We start from the raw sequence: 20,206 nt of genomic DNA, 5'->3' as shown, positions 1-20,206 counted from the left end.
TCAATTTGTTCTGGCCTGAAACAAATTGGCCCTTTGAAACATATCTTTGTCTTTGTGTGTTGTATGTAGACCACATTGCTTAGCAGAGTTCAGTGATGCAAATGCATGTCAAGTTGATCAACAGATTATATTATTCTCCAGTGCAGTAACAGTACTGAAATGAAGGCTAAAAGGGCATTAAAGGGGGCCTTAGAAAAAGAAAAAAAATACACACATATATATATATATATATAAGTAACTAAATAGTTACTTTTCACAGTAATACATTACTTTTTGGTGTAAGTAACTGAGTTACTTTTGAAATAAAGTAACTAGTATCTGTAACTAGTTACTGGTTTTCAGAAACTAACCCAACACTGGCAATTTGTACTGTGCTTGCTCTCACCAGGACCACTGGGGCCAGACCCACGTAGTCTCTCTGGCTGGTGTAGAGCCGCATCTGGCCCACGTCCCTGACGTTCCCCGGCTGATCCAGGCGCCAGGAGATGATGTGAGTCTCGGCCTGCTCGGACACGTCTTTGACCAAAAAGTCCACTTGGAGAACCTCCAGAAGACCCCTGTTAGACAGAAAGTTCTGTTGAAACGGAGCCCACATTATCACCCAAAAATGAGTCCATGGTAGTAAAATTCTAAAATATTGGTAATATTTTTAAAGCGAAAATGTTGTTGGATTTATTTCTTGAATCATTCACGATCCGAATGTGAGACAGGAACACATCCTGTATGTTTCTGTCTTTTTCATAATAATAATAATACTGGATTAGATTTTATATCGCGCTTTTCTATTATTAGATACTCAAAGCGCTCACAGAGAAGTGGGAACCCATCATTCAGTCACACCTGACTTCTAATTTGTGACACGACAGCGCTAACTATGCAGAAGACTGGAGTCTTCTAGTCTGCCCACAAAGTCCTCTGAAAAAACATCCAAAAATACTCCATTTACATGTCGTGATATTGGTATTAGAAGCGCTAAAGCCGAGGAACTACTTTTAGCGGCGCTGTGATCACAGAGAGCTAACTAGCTTATGCTGCTATATTGACAAATTAAGCTGCTGCATGGCCTCTGAGTGGGTGAAAGTTAATTCTAGATGATAAATCATGCCTCTCACCTGGATAGTAGAAGGTAGTGGACATAAACCCACAAGTTGGTCAAATTTGACATCCAACTTTGACCCGGAGATGATGAATTGTTGATGTTAAGGGGAAGATACAAACATCCCATCAGTCTTCATCCCAGTGAGAGCAGACATTGTACAGTAAGTGCATGTTTTATTATGTTTGTATATCTTCCTTAGCACTTAGCAATACTGCTACATGATGCTTAGTGTTTGACTAAAGCTGCATCTGTTTAGCACACACCTTCTAAAACTTCTAGATTATCCTCCTTATATACAGGATCAAAAATAGAAGTTTCTGGATCATAATGTGTCCCAAAGTAGTCGTTGTTGTCTCTCATCAAGTCTGCCATGATGAGTAGTCTTGTTGTTGTTGAAGGGAAAGTGAATGTTGTGAAATTAATAAACTTAACATGATCAAAATATGTCAATATTACATGTTATTATGAATGTTACTAGATACTACATATATAGTTACAGTGTGTATATAAAACCTTGGTAGAGGTTTTTGGATGTTTTTAGAGCGTTTTATAGGCGTAATAGAACAACTCTCATTGGCTCCATTGTTAGCTGACTCTTGCTAGAGTTTGTTTACGATTTAGTATGCATGAATAAAGAAAAACATAAGTGTCCTTGTCTTACATAAGGATTGTGAATAATAGACAGCATTCTTTAAAAAAGTGCAGTTCTCTTTAATAACCCAGATGTCCCACAATGCATCTGCTGGTGTTGATGGATGAGGTCAAAGGTCAACATCTGTGCCAGTTTGCAAAATGCTTGACATGAAAGCTTCTCTCACACTTTTAATGGCACCTCCATAAGACTCATTTCTAACATATTTGTATGTCACTGACTAGAAGTGATGCCGGCAAGTGACTCCACTGAGGAAACACGGATGGGGTCCATGGCCATATTTCCTGGAAATCCTTCTGTTGGGGGGGACATTAAAGCCCCCTCACATCGCTTCAGAGCAGCGATGGGAATGTGTGGGGGAGGCGCACGGTACATGATGGCACACAACTTGGAATATCTCTCCTTTCTAATCCTCCCTTCTGAACGTGCAAGCGCTTAAGCCCCGGATAACGGAGCCCTGATTATGGACGATTACGGATAAGTGGGTCGGGCCGGACAGCGGGTGGGGGGGCCGGCCAGCGGTGTCGCTGCCTGGATGTGAGGTTGTTGGGCAGAGGTGACGCACCATGAATGAAACATAACACTTCATAAAATGTCTGCAGTTTTGGAAACAACACAGCAAATCACAGACTACCTATACACTGTGCAGGCCAAAGTGGAACAAATTGGAGTTTGTCCAAATCACAGACTAAGTTTACACTGCAGGCCAAAGTGGAGCAAATTGGAGTTTTTACAAATCCGATTTGTTTCCACATGACTGTTTAGATCACAAGTAAATGGAATCTTTATGAGATTCCGGTGGCCCCAATGTGTCTCCAATGCGCCCCCAATGTAGCCCAATGTGTCTCCAATGTGGCCCCAGTGCTGCCCCCATTGTGGCCCCAATGTGTCCCGTAAGTGTTCCCAATGTGGCCCTAATTAGTCCCGGATGTGGCCCCAATGTGGCCCAAGAGAAGCCCTAATGTGTCCCCATTGTAGCCCATTGCTGACTCATTGTCTCCAATGTGTCCCCAATGTGGCACTAATGTATCCCGGATGTGGCCCCAATGTGTCCCAAGAGAGGCCCTAATGTGACCCCAATGCTGCCCCAATGTGTCCCCAATGTGGCCCTAATGTGTCCCTAATGTGTCCCCAATGCTGCCCTAATGTGTCCTCAATGTAGTCCAATGTCCCCCTAATGTGTACCGGATATGTCCCCAATGCTGCCCCAATGTGTCCCCAATGTGGCCCAATGTCGCCCTAGTGTGTACCGGGTGTGGCCCCGATGTCACCCTAATGTGTCACGAATGTGGCCCAATGTCACCCTAATGTGTCACGGATGTGGCCCCAATGTGGCCCAATGTCGTCCTAATGTGTCCCGGATGTCGCCCCAATGTGGCCCAATCTCGCCCTAATGTGGCCCAGATGTGTCCCCAATTTGGCCCAAATGTTTCCCCAATGCTGCCCCAATGTATCCACATGTGTGGCTCTAATGTGTCCCCAATGTGGCCCTAATGTGTTCCAATGCTGCCCCAGTGTGGCCCGAATGTGGCCCAATGTCGCCCTAATGTGTCCCGAATGTGGCCCAAAAGAGGCCCTAATGTGGTCCCATTGTAGCCCATTGCTGACCCATTGCGTCCGCAATCTGGCCCTAATGTGTCCCGGATGGGTCCCCATTGTGTCCCAAGAGAGGCCCTAATGTGTCCCCTATGTGGCTCTAATATGGCCCAAGAGAGGCCCTAATGTGACCCCAATGTGGCTCTAATGTGGCCCAAATGTGGCTCTAATGTGGCCCAAGAGAAGCCTCAACGTGTCTGCAATGCTGCCCCAATGTGTCCCCAAAGTGGCCTTAATGTGTCCCCAATGTGGCCCTGATGTGTCCCCAATGCTGCCCCAATGTGGCCCAATGTCGCCCTAATGTGTCCCGGATGTAGCCCCAATGTGGCCCAAGAGAGGCCCTGATGTGTCCCCAATGTGGCTTTTATGTGTTCCCAATGTGGCTTTTATGTGTCCCCATTTTGGCCCTAATGTGTCCCCAATGCTGCTCCAATGTGTCCTCAATGTGGCCCTAATGTGGCCCCAATGCTGCTCCAATGTGTCCCCAATGTGGCCCTAATTAGTCCTGGATGTGGCCCCAATGTGGCCCAAGAGAAGCCCTAATGTGTCCCCATTGTAGCCCATTGCTGACCCATTGTCTCCAATGTGTCCCCAATGTGGCACTAATGTATCCCGGATGTGGCCCCAATGTGTCCCAAGAGAGGCCCTAATGTGACCCCAATGCTGCCCCAATGTGTCCCCAATGTGGCCCTAATGTGTCCTTAATGTGTCCCCAATGCTGCCCTAATGTGTCCTCAATGTAGTCCAATGTCCCCCTAATGTGTACCGGATATGTCCCCAATGCTGCCCCAATGTGTCCCCAATGTGGCCCAATGTCGCCCTAATGTGTACCGGGTGTGGCCCTGATGTCACCCTAATGTGTCACGAATGTGGCCCAATGTCACCCTAATGTGTCACGGATGTGGCCCCAATGTGGCCCAATGTCGCCCTAATGTGTCCCGGATGTGGCCCGGATGTAATAAACATTGATTGATTGATTGATTGATGTGGCCCCAATGTGGCCCAATCTCGCCCTAATTAGTCCCGGATGTGGCCCAAGAGAAGCCCTAATGTGTCCCCATTGTAGCCCATTGCTGGCCCATTGTCTCCAATGTGTCCCCAATGTGGCACTAATGTATCCCGGATGTGAACCCAATGTGTCCCAAGAGAGGCCCTAATGTGACCCCAATGCTGCCCCAATGTGTCCCCAATGTGGCCCTAATGTGTCCCTAATGTGACCCCAATGCTGCCCCAATGTGTCCTCAATGTAGTCCAATGTCCCCCTAATGTGTACTGGATATGTCCCCAATGCTGCCCCAATGTGTCCCCAATGTGGCCCAATGTCGCCCTAATGTGTACCGGGTGTGGCCCCGATGTCACCCTAATGTGTCACGAATGTGGCCCAATGTCACCCTAATGTGTCACGGATGTGGCCCCAATGTGGCCCAATGTCGCCCTAATGTGTCCCGGATGTGGCCCGGATGTAATAAACATTGATTGATTGATTGATTGATGTGGCCCCAATGTGGCCCAATCTCGCCCTAATTAGTCCCGGATGTGGCCCAAGAGAAGCCCTAATGTGTCCCCATTGTAGCCCATTGCTGGCCCATTGTCTCCAATGTGTCCCCAATGTGGCACTAATGTATCCCGGATGTGAACCCAATGTGTCCCAAGAGAGGCCCTAATGTGACCCCAATGCTGCCCCAATGTGTCCCCAATGTGGCCCTAATGTGTCCCTAATGTGACCCCAATGCTGCCCCAATGTGTCCTCAATGTAGTCCAATGTCCCCCTAATGTGTACTGGATATGTCCCCAATGCTGCCCCAATGTGTCCCCAATGTGGCCCAATGTCGCCCTAATGTGTACCGGGTGTGGCCCCGATGTCACCCTAATGTGTCACGAATGTGGCCCAATGTCACCCTAATGTGTCACGGATGTGGCCCCAATGTGGCCCAATGTCGTCCTAATGTGTCCCGGATGTGGCCCGGATGTAATAAACATTGATTGATTGATTGATTGATTGATGTGGCCCCAATGTGGCCCAATCTCACCCTAATTAGTCCCGGATGTGGCCCAAGAGAAGCCCTAATGTGTCCCCATTGTAGCCCATTGCTGGCCCATTGTCTCCAATGTGTCCCCAATGTGGCACTAATGTATCCCGGATGTGGCCCCAATGTGTCCCAAGAGAGGCCCTAATGTGACCCCAATGCTGCCCCAATGTGTCCCCAATGTGGCCCTAATGTGTCCCTAATGTGACCCCAATGCTGCCCCAATGTGTCCTCAATGTAGTCCAATGTCCCCCTAATGTGTACTGGATATGTCCCCAATGCTGCCCCAATGTGTCCCCAATGTGGCCCAATGTCGCTCTAATGTGTACCGGGTGTGGCCCCGATGTCACCCTAATGCGTCACGAATGTGGCCCAATGTCACCCTAATGTGTCACGGATGTGGCCCCAATGTGGCCCAATGTCGTCCTAATGTGTCCCGGATGTCGCCCCAATGTGGCCCAATCTCGCCCTAATGTGGCCCAGATGTGTCCCCAATGTGGCCCTAATGTGTCCCCAATTTGGCCCAAATGTGTCCCCAATGCTGCCCCAATGTATCCACAATGTGGCTCTAATGTGTCCCCAATGTGGCCCTAATGTGTTCCCAATGCTGCCCCAGTGTGGCCCGAATGTGGCCCAATGTCGCCCTAATGTGTCCCGAATGTGGCCCAAAAGAGGCCCTAATGTGTCCCATTGTAGCCCATCGCTGACCCATTACGTCCGCAATCTGGCCCTAATGTGTCCCGGATGGGTCCCCATTGTGTCCCAAGAGAGGCCCTAATGTGTCCCCTATGTGGCTCTAACATGGCCCAAGAGAGGCCCTAATGTGACCCCAATGTGGCTCTAATGTGGCCCAAATGTGGCTCTAATGTGGCCCAAGAGAAGCCTCAACGTGTCTGCAATGCTGCCCCAATGTGTCCCCAAAGTGGCCCTAATGTGTCCCCAATGTGACCCTGATGTGTCCCCAATGCTGCCCCAATGTGGCCCAATGTCGCCCTAATGTGTCCCGGATGTGGCCCCGATGTGGCCCAAGAGAGGCCCTGATGTGTCTCCAATGTGGCTTTTATGTGTCCCCAATGTGGCTTTTATGTGTCCCCATTTTGGCCCTAATGTGTCCCCAATGCTGCCCCAATGTGTCCTCAATGTGGCCCTAATGTGTCCCCAATGCTGCTCCAATGTGTCCCCAATGTGGCCCTAATTAGTCCTGGATGTGGCCCCAATGTGGCCCAAGAGAAGCCCTTATGTGTCCCCATTGTAGCCCATTGCTGACCCATTGTCTCCAATGTGTCCCCAATGTGGCACTAATGTATCCCGGATGTGGCCCCAATGTGTCCCAAGAGAGGCCCTAATGTGTCCCCAATGCTGCCCCAATGTGTCCTCAATGTGGCCCTAATGTGTCCCCAATGCTGCTCCAATGTGTCCCCAATGTGGCCCTAATTAGTCCTGGATGTGGCCCCAATGTGGCCCAAGAGAAGCCCTAATGTGTCCCCATTGTAGCCCATTGCTGACCCATTGTCTCCAATGTGTCCCCAATGTGGCACTAATGTATCCCGGATGTGGCCCCAATGTGTCCCAAGAGAGGCCCTAATGTGACCCCAATGCTGCCCCAATGTGTCCCCAATGTGGCCCTAATGTGGCCCCAATGCTGCCCCAATGTGTTCCCAATGTAGCCCCGATGTGGCAAAGTAATAAGTCTAGCACATATAGTTTTTAGTACATATAGGTATTAGTACATATAGTTATTAGCACATATAGTTATTATTACATATAGTTATTAGCACATATAGTTATTAGTACATATCGTTATTAGTACATATTGTACAGCATTTGAGCCAGGATGCACACATTTGAGCGTGTCTAATTTTGAGAAAATACCAAATAAATGAAAACTTGTGTTTTTAAAACATCTTTGAAGATGTAAAGTGTATTCTGGTGGAAAAAGTCCGGTTCAAAGCAGTCATCAAATGAGTGCGACTGATCCTGTGTTCAAGTACTAACTGACCTCTTCGACGTGACAGCAACCTTCCTTTTGCACACAAACGATACGGTGTTGGGTAAGCCCACACTGCCAGGATGCGCCTTCACGTCCCATGACGCGGAGTCGCTGGCTCGCAGCGTGCTGAACGCCATTCCGGACTTCATCGTGGTCCTGTGGGGGAACACAACAAGCAGGGAAACAAATGGGATGTTTATTGAATTCCATATCCAGGCAGTGTCTGCTGATATCGTTTATTGTGTTCCGTATCGGAGCAGTATCTGCTGATATCATTTGTCATTCCTGCAGCCTCACTCAGCACGCAGTCGGCCGGCTAATCAATGAGCAGCGAGACTGCAGGGTCAAGGTCGGACTCAAAGTGCACACAGACAGCACCAGAATTGCAACTTCCGCATGTAGTGATCAATGTGTGGATCAATAGTCATGTGGACATGATATCCAAACATCCAAGTATGAAATATAAAGCACCCAAATCCACTCCGGTGCTGAAAGTATCATTAGTTTTAGTTTGAGTCGGCACTTCTAGACTCTGTAGAAGAACTTGTGATGCTGGGTTGCCATGGCGATGACACATCTGGTGCCATCACCGTGATGACATTATTATTGCAAGATATATTACTGCTGCTTTTTGTCACAATTCCTGCCAATCAAACAACAGATATTCCTCACTTCAAGTTAATAACAACTCGAATTTTGGGAAAGAGAACAAAATGCTTTGGGTTCGATATATGGGAAGAGTAGTGTGCGTGGGTGGTTGAAAGGTCGGAATCGGGTTTAAAAATGTCGCAGGATTTGGAAAATTTAGGGCGTTGTAGAACTATGAATACGTCCATACATTTGAATGGGAATTTCCAGGAAATTTGAGGATTTGAGGAGAACCTGAAATGTTTTAAAATACTGATACTCGCACAATTGTCCTAGATCAGGGGTGTCAACCTCCTTTTCATTGAGGGCCACATCGCAGTTATGGCTGCCACTTGTAACAAAGAGTAACATTCACCTCATAATATTATTGCACGACAATATATATATTTTTAAGTACTCCGCAAAAAAATAAATCTGTTGACTGGCAGCTGAGTCGGCAGAATTTTACCTTGTATTCGATCGTTTTTTTTGTCTTTACAGGATTTTGCTGTAAATGGAAAAAGGCAACCGTGTTTTTTACGATAAGATTCTGGCAACAGAGCAGATAGTGTTAATCATGAACTCTATGGTGGCTGTTTTTGCGGTGTATTACTTTAAATCGGAAAAAAGGTACCACTGTTTGTTTGTTTTTTATAATAAAATCTTGGCCACTGACCAGCCTTTTTTTTTTTTTTACCGTAAAATCTATAACCATTTTTACAATGTGTAATTTAATGGTGAACTTGATTTGAAATAATAAGTCAATCAGGTATTTATTTTCATGTTTACAAAAAAAAGTTTAATATATGACAATATATTTGTTACATTATTAGGAAATTATCAGAGATAACTTACCTTCCAACCTAAATTCTTACAAATATAGCTAATATAACAACTATATTATTACAGATTCAAACATTAATCAAGCAGATATTTGAGTATTTATTTTTTTATTTGAAGAAAAAACATGTTTAAAAATGTACCGGAAAACTGGGAATTCTGGGTAATCCGGGACATTTTTTCAAAATGTTGTTGGGGAGCGAACGATTCCCGGTTAAGCCGAATGTTTTGATACTGGAACGGTTCTGATTGGATGAGAACTGTGGGCTGTGGAGCGTGCCAAACTTTTGCGTCGGAATAATAATAAATACATTATGAATGTTTGGACAGTCACACAATAATAATAATAATACATTCATTAATAATAATAATAATAATAATGATAATAATAATAATAATAATACATTCTACTACTACTACTACTAATAATAATAATAGTAATAATACATAGATTAATTTAAGGTGTATAATCGTATGTGTGAATGTTTGGACAGTTACACAATAATAATAATAACAATAATAAATAGATGATATTTTGGTGTAGATTTTTATTTGTGTGAATGCTTGGACAGTCACACAATAGTAATAATAATAATAATAATAATATTACACGTGTGAATGCTTGGAAAGTCAAGCAATAGTAATAATAATAATAATAATAATAATAATTAGATTATATTTTGGTGTAGAATCTTATATGTGTGAATTAACAACAATAATGATAAAAATAATAATAATAATAATAATAATAAGAATTATATGTTTTTGGTGTAGAATGTCATATTTGTGAATGCTTGGACAGTCAAGTAATAATAATAATAATAATAATAATAATAATAATGATATTAATAATAATTATAATAATAATAATAATAATGATGGTAATAATAATACTAATAACAATGATAATAATAAATAGATGATATTTTGGTGTAGAATCTCATATGTGTGAATGCTTGGACACACACAATAAAAATAATAATAATAATGATAATAACAATAATAACAACAATAATAATTCAATTCCATTCATATTTACATTATAATAACGATAATAATAAATATTTTGGTGTAGAATCTCATGTGTGTGAATGTTTGGACAGTCCCACAGACACATTATATTGCAAACAATCAAGTATGCATTAAAATGCACAAATAACAATGTAATATTACTCTAAAGTAGGGCTGGGGGATAACAAGAGCGTCATCAATATCAATAAAAAATGTGTTCGATAAAACATACAATATCTTTTTTCTTCTTGGTGGGTAGAAAGGTGTAGTATGGAAGCAAGGTTGGTTGCATGAACAAAGACTCTCGCTCTCTGGTAACCGAGCAACGCAGGAAGTGATCACGCTAACAGCCAATCAGGCGACAGTATCAACTATCACGTTTGCTTGATTCTTTGCAGGGAGTGAGGAGAGAAAATCCAAATGAAGAAATTGTGAATTCAAGAGTAAAAGTCACCAGGACAGTTTTTGGATGTTTTCAAAGGGACCGTAGTCAGACCAATGTAGTCTGTACGTGATGCAAGGCAAGAGCGCTAATACCACACCTTAGCCGGACTGCTGTAACTTCCTGACATTTTCACACTTTGCACTATTTTCTTATACTTTATGAAGCATATCCATATTCCTTCATTTTAAGAGATTATTGTTAAGTCTTCAATGTGATTTTAACATTTTGTTGACATTGTTGGAGTGTTTTCCATGATTGTGTTGACATTTAATTTATGCCTTGACAGTTGAGGGATTATAATCACAGGAAGTTATATTTCAAATAAAAATGTATTATTATCCTGCTCCTTACTTCCTATAGGTGATAAAATAATCAATAATTATCAATATCGACTGGTATAAACACTGATATCGTGATACAGTTTTCAGCCCTATCGCCCAGCCCTACTATATACTGCAACACGCACACAGATGTGTCAGCTTAATCCTCACAGTGGGCTGAAATGGTCCCAACCTTTAAGGGTAAATAACCTCTTGATTCATTTTCAATCACAGCTGCAGATTATCTTGCCTGTCCCCCTGCTGGAATGAACTCAATCTCGGGTCCATAGACGCCAAGTAGAGCAGGGACGTCTCCTGGAAGACAGGCTCCTCGGTCAACGTCAGCCTTGGCTCTGATTTACAGTAGGAGCAGGACTGTAGTCCTCATGCGAGTACTCACAAGTACTTGGACCCTACGCTCGGATTTGGAGGGTGATTTCAGGTGAATGCAAACCCCGGGGGGGTCAAACGGCTTTCATGTAAAAACCGAGCGTCATCGGGTCAGTTGTGCTCCTACGGAAGATTCATGAGACTGGCACACGTGGATTAATACATGTACCTTTGCATGGCTCTCCATTTTCCTGCAGATTATGTCCAGTGGGCGCGCAGCATGATATCCCTAAATCGACGGATTAGATGATACATTTAGAGACACAGCTCAATCAGAAGAGTAGTTAGTATTCTAATAAAAACATTCTACTGCATGGGAAACCTCAGAGTACCTAAACCCTAATTGTTATTTTGATACACCAGATGGCATAGTGAACGTCTCAGTGAACCCCGTAATATCCGACCAAATCATCCTCTCGTACTCGCAAGCATAAGCTTTAATAAGGGTGTCAAAAAAAAATAATTCTCAAATTAATTGCCATCCATCCATCAATCTTCTTCGGCTTATCCGAGGTTGGGTCGCGGGGGCAGCAGCCTAAGCAGGGAGGCCCAGACGTTCCTCTCCCCAGCCACTTCGTCCAGCTCTTCCCGGGGGATCCAGAGGCGTTCCCAGGCCAGCCGGAAGACATAGTCTTCCCAACGTGTCCTGGGTCTTCCCTGTGGCCTCCTACCGGTCGGACGTACCCTAAACACCTCCCTAGGGAGGCATTCGGGTGGCCCGAACCACCTCATCTGGCTCCTCTCAATGTGGAGGAGCAGCGGCTTTACTTTGAGCTCCCCCCGGATGGCAGAGCTTCTCACCCTATCTCTAAGGGAGAGCCCCATCACCCGGCGGAGGAAACTCATTTCGGCCGCTTGTACCCGTGATCTTGTCCTTTCGGTCATAACCCACAGCTCATGAACATAGGTGAGGATGGACGTAGATCGACCGGTAAATTGAGAGCGTTGCCTTCCGGCTCAGCTCCTTCTTCACTACAACAGATTGATACAGTGTCCGCATTACTGAAGACGCCGCACCGATCCGCCTGTCCATCTCACGATCCACTCTTCTCTCACTCGTGAACAAGACTTCGAGGTACTTGAACTCCTCCACTTGGGGAAGGGTCTCCCCCTCAAACCCGGAGATGGCACGCCACCCTTTTCCGGTGGAGACCCATGAACTCGGACTTGGAGGTGCTGATTCTCATCCAAGTCGCTTCACACTCGCCTGCGAACCGATCCAGTGAGAGCTGAAGATCCTGGCCAGATGAAGCCATCAGGACCACATCATCTGCAAAAGGCAGATACCTAATCCTGCAGCCACCAAACCGGATCCCCTCAACGCCCTGACTGCGCCTAGAAATTCTGTCCATAAAAGTTATGAACAGAATCGGTGACAAGCAGAGCGGTGCCAGTGGTAATACGAGAGTGAGAATGTGCGAATCTGGTAACGAATGGATGAAAAAGAATTAATTCCCAAGAAAAACAGCACAGGGTCCATCGTTTGGCGGTGGTTTGGCTTCAAGCGGGAAGATGTTGAACAGAAAGCCGTAATATGTCAAGTATGCGGCAAAAGCGTTGCTACAAAAAGTAGCGGCACTACTAATTTGTACCATTATTTGAAAAGTTACCCGCTAGAGAGTGAAGAGTGCTTGAAACTCCGCATGTCAATATCTCGGCCGTTGCCACACCAACAAAATGCCGAAGCAACCTGCACATCAACACCATTTCCACATCAACACCGTATGAAAAAAATAGTCAAACAACAGAAGGAGATAACGTCCGCAGGAACCTACCACATAGCGAAGGACATACACTATTTGATTTCCTATTATGCAGCTCATTTTTATTTGACAGTTTTGGAAATAGCTTGTGTGACATCATGCACAAAAGTGCACTTTATTTGTTTTAAACTATTGTAGTAAAAAAAGTACACTTTAATTTAGTGTTGTTTTGATATGTCATCAAAAGTGCACTAATAGCTTGTTTTAAAATGTCTCTGACAATCTTGCACTTCCTGGAATTTTTTTTAACTTGGAGAATGGCAATTTGACTGTCCAAGTTGAGTGGAGTGTGTGGATAGTGGAACGGTTCAAATCGGATGAGAAATGTGGGATATGAAGTCGATTGTATAATAGTCATTCATTGTCAATGGGGAGAAATTCCTGGAAATTCAGGGGAAACCGTGAATTTGGGGAAAGGGAAGACATGTTATGCCTTCAATATCTCGGAAGAGTAGTGTGTGCGTGGATGGTTGAAAGGTCAGAATCGGGTAAAATGTAGCGCAAAAGTCTGAGAATTTAGGGCATTGTATAACTATGAATACGTCCATACATTTGAATGGAAATTTACTGGAAATTTACGGAAAACCAGACATTTTTGAAAATATTGATAATAGCACAATTGTCCTAAATGATATAAATGAGTTGGAATTTTTGGAATTGGTTGAGAAATGTTGACCTATTTGGGAATTCCTGGAATTTCGGGAAAACCGGGAATATGCACGAAAAAAACAACTAACTTTTGTTGTCCCAACTAAGAGGAATGTTTTGATGGTGGAATGGTTGGAATTGGTTGAAAAATGTGGACTGGGAAAACTTTCCAGAAGGAGGTAAAAATAGGGCTATGGAAAACCGGGAATTCTTGGAATTCCTGGAATTTTTTTTAACTTGGAGAATGGCAATTTGACTGTCCAAGTTGAGTGGAGTTTGTGGATAGTGGAACGGTTCAAATCGGATGAGAAATGTGGGATATGAAGTCGATTGTATAATGCTCATTCATTGTCAATGGGGAGAAATTCCTGGAAATTCAGGGGAAACCGTGAATTTGGGGAAAGGGAAGACATGTTATGCCTTCATTATCTTGGAAGAGTAGTGTGTGTGGATGGTTGAAAGGTCAGAATCGGGTAAAATGTAGCGCAAAAGTTTGAGAATTTAGGGCATTTTATAACTATGAATACGTCCATACATTTGAATGGAAATTTCCTGGAAATTTCAGAAAAAACAGATATTTTTGAAAATATTGATACTAGCACAATTGTCCTAAATAATATAAATGAGTTGGAATTTTTGGAATTGGTTGAAAAATGATGACCTATTTGGGAATTCCTGGAATTTCGGGAAAACCGGGAATATGCACGAAAAAAACAACTAACTTTTGTTGTCCCAACTAAGAGGAATGTTTTGATGGTGGAATGGTTGGAATTTGTTGAAAAATGTGGACTGGGAAAACTTTCCAGAAAGAGGTAAAAATAGGGCTATGGAAAACCGGGAATTCTTGGAATTCCTGGAATTTTTTTAACTTGGAAAATGGCAATTTGATTGTCCAAATTGAGTGGAGTGTGTGGACAGTGGAACAGTTCAAATCGGATGAGAAATGTGGGATATGAAGTAGATTGTATAATGCTCATTCATTGTCAATGGGGAGAAATTCCTGGAAATTCCGGGAAAACCGTGAATTTTGGGAAATAAAAAACATGTTATGCCTTCAATATCTCGGAAGAGTAGTATGTGTGTGGATAGTTGAAAGGTCAGAATCGGGTAAAATGTAGCGCATCTGTACATATATATATACATCTGTACATATATACATCTGTACATACAGTATATACATCTACATCTGTACATATATACATTGGTACATATATACATTTGAGAATTTAGGGCATTGTATAACTATGAATACGTCCATACATTTGAATGGAAATTTCCAGGAAATTTTGGGAAAACCAGACATTTTTGAAAATATTGATACTAGCACAATTGTCCTAAATGATATAAATGAGCTGGAATTTTTGGAATTGGTTGAAAAATGTTGACCTAATTGGGAATTCCTGGAATTTGGGGAAAACCGGGAATATGTACGAAAAAAAACCCTAACTTTTGTTGTCCCAACTAAGAGGAATGTTTTGATGGTGGAATGGTTGGATTTGGTTGAAAAATGTGGACTGTGAAAACTTTCCGGAAAGAGGTAAAAATAGGGCTATGGAAAACCGTGAATTCTTGGAATTCCTGGAATTTTCTTAACTTGGAAAATGGTTGTTTGATTGTCCAAGTTGAGTGGAGTGTGTGGATAGTGGAACGGTTCAAATCGGATGAGAAATGTGGGATACGAAGTAGATTGTATAATGCTCATTCATTGTCAATGGGGAGAAATTCCTGGAAATCCCGGGAAATCGTGAATTTTGGGAAAGGAAAAACATGTTATGCCTTCAATATCTCGGAAGAGTAGTGTGTGTGTGGATGGTTGAAAGGTCAGAATCGGGTAAAATGTAGCGCATCTGTACATATATATACATCTGTACATATATACATCTGTACATATATACATCTACATCTGTACATATATACATCGGTACATATATACATTTGAGAATTTAGGGCATTGTATAACTATGAATACGTCCATACATTTGAATGTAAATTTCCTGGAAATTTCGGGAAAACCAGACATTTTTGAAAATATTGATACTAGCACATTTGTCCTAAATGATATAAATGAGCTGGAATTTTTGGAATTGGTTGAAAAATGTTGACCTATTTGGGAAATCCTGGAATTTCGGGAAAACCGGGAATATGTACGAAAAAAAAAACATTACTTTTGTTGTCCCAACTAAGAGGAATGTTTTGATGGTGGAATAGTTGGATTTGGTTGAAAAATGTGGACTGGGAAAACTTTCCAGAAAGAGGTAAAAATAGGGCTATGGAAAACCTGGAATTCTTGGAATTCCTGGATTTTTTTTAACTTAGAAAATGGAAATAAAATTGTCCAAGTTGAGTGGAGTGTGTGAAAAGTGGAACGGTTCAAATCGGATGAGAAATGTGGGATATGAAATAGATTATATAATGCTCATTCATTGTCAATGGGGAGAAATTCCTGGAAATTCCGGGAAAACCGTGAATTTTGGGAAAGAAAAAACATGTTATGCCTTCAAGATCTCGGAAGAGTAGTGTGTGTGTGTGTGTGTAAGGTTGAAAGGTCAGAATCGGGTAAAAAATGGCGTAACATTTTGAGAATTGAAGGCATTGTATAACTATGAATATGTCCATACATTTGAATGGGAATTTCCTGGAAATTTCGGGAAAACTGGACATTTTTGGAAAATATTGATACTTGCACAATTGTCCTAGATGATATAATGGTGGAACAGTTCCAATGGGGTGAGAAATGCGGGGAGTTGTGCATGTTCGAAAAGTGGCCCATTTGTCTGGTTAACCTGTGATATTTTTGATACTTGAACGATTCCGATCAGATGATTGATGAAAGTTTAGTGTAGAACAACATACACAACTAAGGAGTCAACAAAGACCAAGTGCTGCAAGTGCTGACTCGACTTCTGACGAATGATCTTGGACTGACTTGACTTGTCTTCAAGACCTTCTGACGAGCGATCTTGGACAAGCAATGAAAACGCTTATCTGTGAAACTTCACTTTGATGAAATCCTGACATACCTGAGCGTGAACGTCTCCAAGGCGGAGGTGCCGGCCAGGAATATGTTAAACGTTGCCGTATTGTTGGTCTTCAGGGGCTTGGAGGAGGTCTGGATGACCACAGCACCCCCTAGTCTTAGACGGAAAAAGGCCGGGTGGCCAGGTGGACTTTGGAGCAGGGTAACGCTTCCGATTCTCCTCATGGGGGTCCCCGTCCCATCATGAACCCCGCCTCTCCCAGCCCGTTGCAGGCTGTCCTGAGGCACGCACTGTCCCGTGCGGTCCCTTCGACTCTGGAAGTAGACCTCCACAAGGTTCTCCTGGACTCCTTTTTCAGGGTTGCTTCTTCCGGTCTCTTTGCTGGAGCTGCCGGCTGGATTGGACGGGCTGAACCACGCGGGTTCTGGGTTTAGCTGCGCCACACAGAATCCACCGGGAGACACCAGGCATGACCCGCGGACTTCCCTGGTCCCCCAAAAGGCGTACGCCGTCACACAGTGAGCTCTGTCCTTCCCCGTTCTCATCCGGTCTTCATCAGACGTCACCTTGACCTCAGCTTCGGCAGACATGTGGAAGAGGATCCTAGCAGTTGGTGACGAGGCGTGCACCTGGCGGCCCACAATGACGGGCAGGATCTTGCGCCCGCTGTGGAGCAGGTTTGGTGCAATGGGGGCGTCCACGGTCAGTGGACCAAAGGAGGCGTTGACAGTTGGTTGGAGAAGACCGGGACCTGAATCGGTGATGAGGTACGTCTGAATGTGAGCCTTCAGGCTGGAGTTGCCCTGAGAACTGGGAGAGACCTTCCTCAGAAGCACGTGGTCCACGTTGAGCACCTGGAAAGTGACTGTGGGGTAAACAGGAAGTGGAACTGAGGGTTGTGGATCTTCAGAAACAAGTTGGCTTTCAACATCTGGGGGAGGAAGAGAGAGAAACAGTATTAGTTAGCCCATGTAGTGGCACCCCCTATGGGCTGTGGTTTGAAAAGCATAATCCTGTGAAGCAAGTAGCAAATAACATGAGTGGAAAATAATCTCAGAAACATAATAATAATAATCCATCCATCCATCCATCCATCTTCCTCCGCTTATCCAAGGTCGGGTCGCGGGGGCAGCAGCCTAAGCAGGGAAGCCCAGACTTCCCTCTCCCCAGCCACTTCGTCCAGCTCTTCCCGGGGGATCCCGAGGCGTTCCCAGGCCAACCGGGAGACATAGTCTTCCCAACGTGTCCTGGGTCTTCCCCGTGGCCTCTTACCGGTCGGACGTGCCCTAAACACCTCCCTAGGGAGGCGTTCGGGTGGCATCCTGACCAGATGCCCGAACCACCTCATCTGGCTCCTCTCGATGTGGAGGAGCAGTGGCTTTACTTTGAGCTCCTCCCGGATGACAGAGCTTCTCACCCTATCTCTAAGGGAGAGACCTGCCACCCGGCGGAGGAAACTCATTTCGGCCGCTTGTACCCGTGATCTTGTCCTTTCGGTCATAACCCAAAGCTCATGACCATAGGTGAGGATGGGAACGTAGATCGACCGGTAGATTGAGAGCTTTGCCTTGCGGCTCAGCTCCTTCTTCACCACAACAGACCGATACAGCGTCCGCATTACTGAAGACGCCGCACCGACCCGCCTGTCGATCTCACGATCCACTCTTCCCTCACTCGTGAACAAGACTCCGAGGTACTTGAACTCCTCCACTTGGGGCAAGATCTCCTCCCCAACCCGGAGATGGCACTTCACCCTTTTCCGGGCGAGAACCATGGACTCGGACTTGGAGGTGCTGATTCTCATCCCAGTCGCTTCACACTCAGATGCGAACCGATCCAGTGAGAGCTGAAGATCCTGGCCAGATGAAGCCATCAGGACCACATCATCTGCAAAAAGCAGAGACCTAATCCTGCAGCCACCAAACCAGATCCCCTCAACGCCTTGACTGCGCCTAGAAATTCTGTCCATAAAAGGTATGAACAGAATCTGTGACAAAGGGCAGCCTTGGCGGAGTCCAACCCTCACTGGAAACGTGTCCGACTTACTGCCGGCAATGCGGACCAAGCTCTGACACTGATCATACAGGGAGCGGACCGCCACAATCAGACGGTCCGATACCCCATACTCTCTGAGCACTCCCCACAGGACTTCCCGAGGGACACGGTCGAATGCCTTCTCCAAGTCCACAAAACACATGTAGACTGGTTGGGCAAACTCCCATGCACCCTCAAGGACCCTGCCGAGAGTATAGAGCTGGTCCACAGTTCCACGACCAGGACGAAAACCACACTGTTCCTCCTGAATCCGAGGTTCGACTATCCGGCGTAGCCTCCTCTCCAGCACACCTGAATAGACCTTACCGGGAAGGCTGAGGAGTGTGATCCCACGATAGTTAGAACACACCCTCCGGTTCCCCTTCTTAAAGAGAGGAACCACCACCCCGGTCTGCCAATCCAGAGGTACCGCCCCCGATGTCCACGCGATGCTGCAGAGTCTTGTCAACCAAGACAGCCCCACAGCATCCAGAGCCTTAAGGAACTCCGGGCGGATCTCATCCACCCCCGGGGCCTTTCCACCGAGGAGATTTTTAACTACCTCAGCAACTTCAGCCCCAGAAATAGGAGAGCCCACCACAGATTCCCCAGGCACTGCTTCCTCATAGGAAGACGTGTTGGTGGGATTGAGGAGGTCTTCGAAGTATTCCCTCCACCGATCCACAACATCCGCAGTCGAGGTCAGCAGAACACCATCCTCACCATACACGGTGTTGATAGTGCACTGCTTCCCCTTCCTGAGGCGGCGGATGGTGGTCCAGAATCGCTTCGAAGCCGTCCGGAAGTCGTTTTCCATGGCTTCCCCGAACTCCTCCCATGTCCGAGTTTTTGCCTCCACGACCGCTGAAGCCGCACACCGCTTGGCCTGTCGGTACCTGTCCGCTGCCTCAGGAGTCCTATGAGCCAAAAGAACCCGATAGGACTCCTTCTTCAGCTTGACGGCATCCCTCACCGCCGGTGTCCACCAACGGGTTCTAGGATTGCCGCCACGACAGGCACCAACTACCTTGCGGCCACAGCTCCAATCAGCCGCCTCGACAATAGAGGTGCGGAACATGGTCCACTCGGACTCAATGTCCAGCACCTCCCTCGTGACATGTTCAAAGTTCTTCCGGAGGTGGGAATTGAAACTCTCTCTGACAGGAGACTCTGCCAGACGTTCCCAGCAAACCCTCACAATGCGTTTGGGCCTGCCAGGTCTGTCCGGCATCCTCCCCCACCATCGCAGCCAACTTACCACCAGGTGGTGATCGGTAGAAAGCCCCGCCCCTCTCTTTACCCGAGTGTCCAAAACATGAGGCCGCAAATCCGATGACACAACTACAAAGTCGATCATGGAACTGCGGCCCAGGGTGTCCTGGTGCCAAGTGCACATATGGACACCCTTATGCTTGAACATGGTGTTCGTTATGGACAATCCGTGACGGGCACAAAAGTCCAATAACAAAACACCACTCGGGTTCAGATCCGGGCGGCCATTCTTACCAATCACGCCTCTCCAGGTTACACTGTCGTCGCCAATATGAGCGTTGAAGTCCCCCAGTAGAACGAGGGAATCACCCGGGGGAGCACCCTCAAGTACTCCCTCGAGTGAATCCAAAAAGGGTGGGTACTCTGAGCTGCTGTTTGGCGCGTAAACGCAAAAAACAGCCAGGACCCGTCCCCCCACCTGAAGGCGGAGGGAAGCTACCCTCTCGTCCACCGGGTTGAACTCCAACATGCAGGTTCTGAGCCGGGGGGCAACAAGAATTGCCACCCCAGCCCG

At 45.5% G+C, this 20,206-nt stretch overlaps 1 protein-coding gene across 1 annotated transcript in view; it reads right to left on the bottom strand.

Moving 5' to 3' along the window:
* The window catches only part of LOC133656161 (transmembrane protein 132D-like), a 64,210-nt gene that overhangs the window by 22,803 nt on the left and 21,201 nt on the right, over window positions 1–20,206 (bottom strand). The window contains exons 3-5 of the mRNA XM_062057061.1: window positions 16,429–17,317; window positions 7,374–7,520; window positions 386–557 (exon numbers count right to left, since the gene is read on the bottom strand). Of these exons, the coding sequence (XP_061913045.1) occupies window positions 386–557; window positions 7,374–7,520; window positions 16,429–17,317 (1,208 nt within the window). The remainder of the gene's footprint in view (window positions 1–385; window positions 558–7,373; window positions 7,521–16,428; window positions 17,318–20,206) is intronic.

Source organism: Entelurus aequoreus, linkage group LG08 (assembly GCF_033978785.1).
Source record: "Entelurus aequoreus isolate RoL-2023_Sb linkage group LG08, RoL_Eaeq_v1.1, whole genome shotgun sequence".
NCBI lineage: Eukaryota > Metazoa > Chordata > Actinopteri > Syngnathiformes > Syngnathidae > Entelurus > Entelurus aequoreus.
The sequence above is the reverse complement of the archived record's forward strand: the minus strand, read 5'-3'. Positions and strand labels throughout refer to the sequence as shown.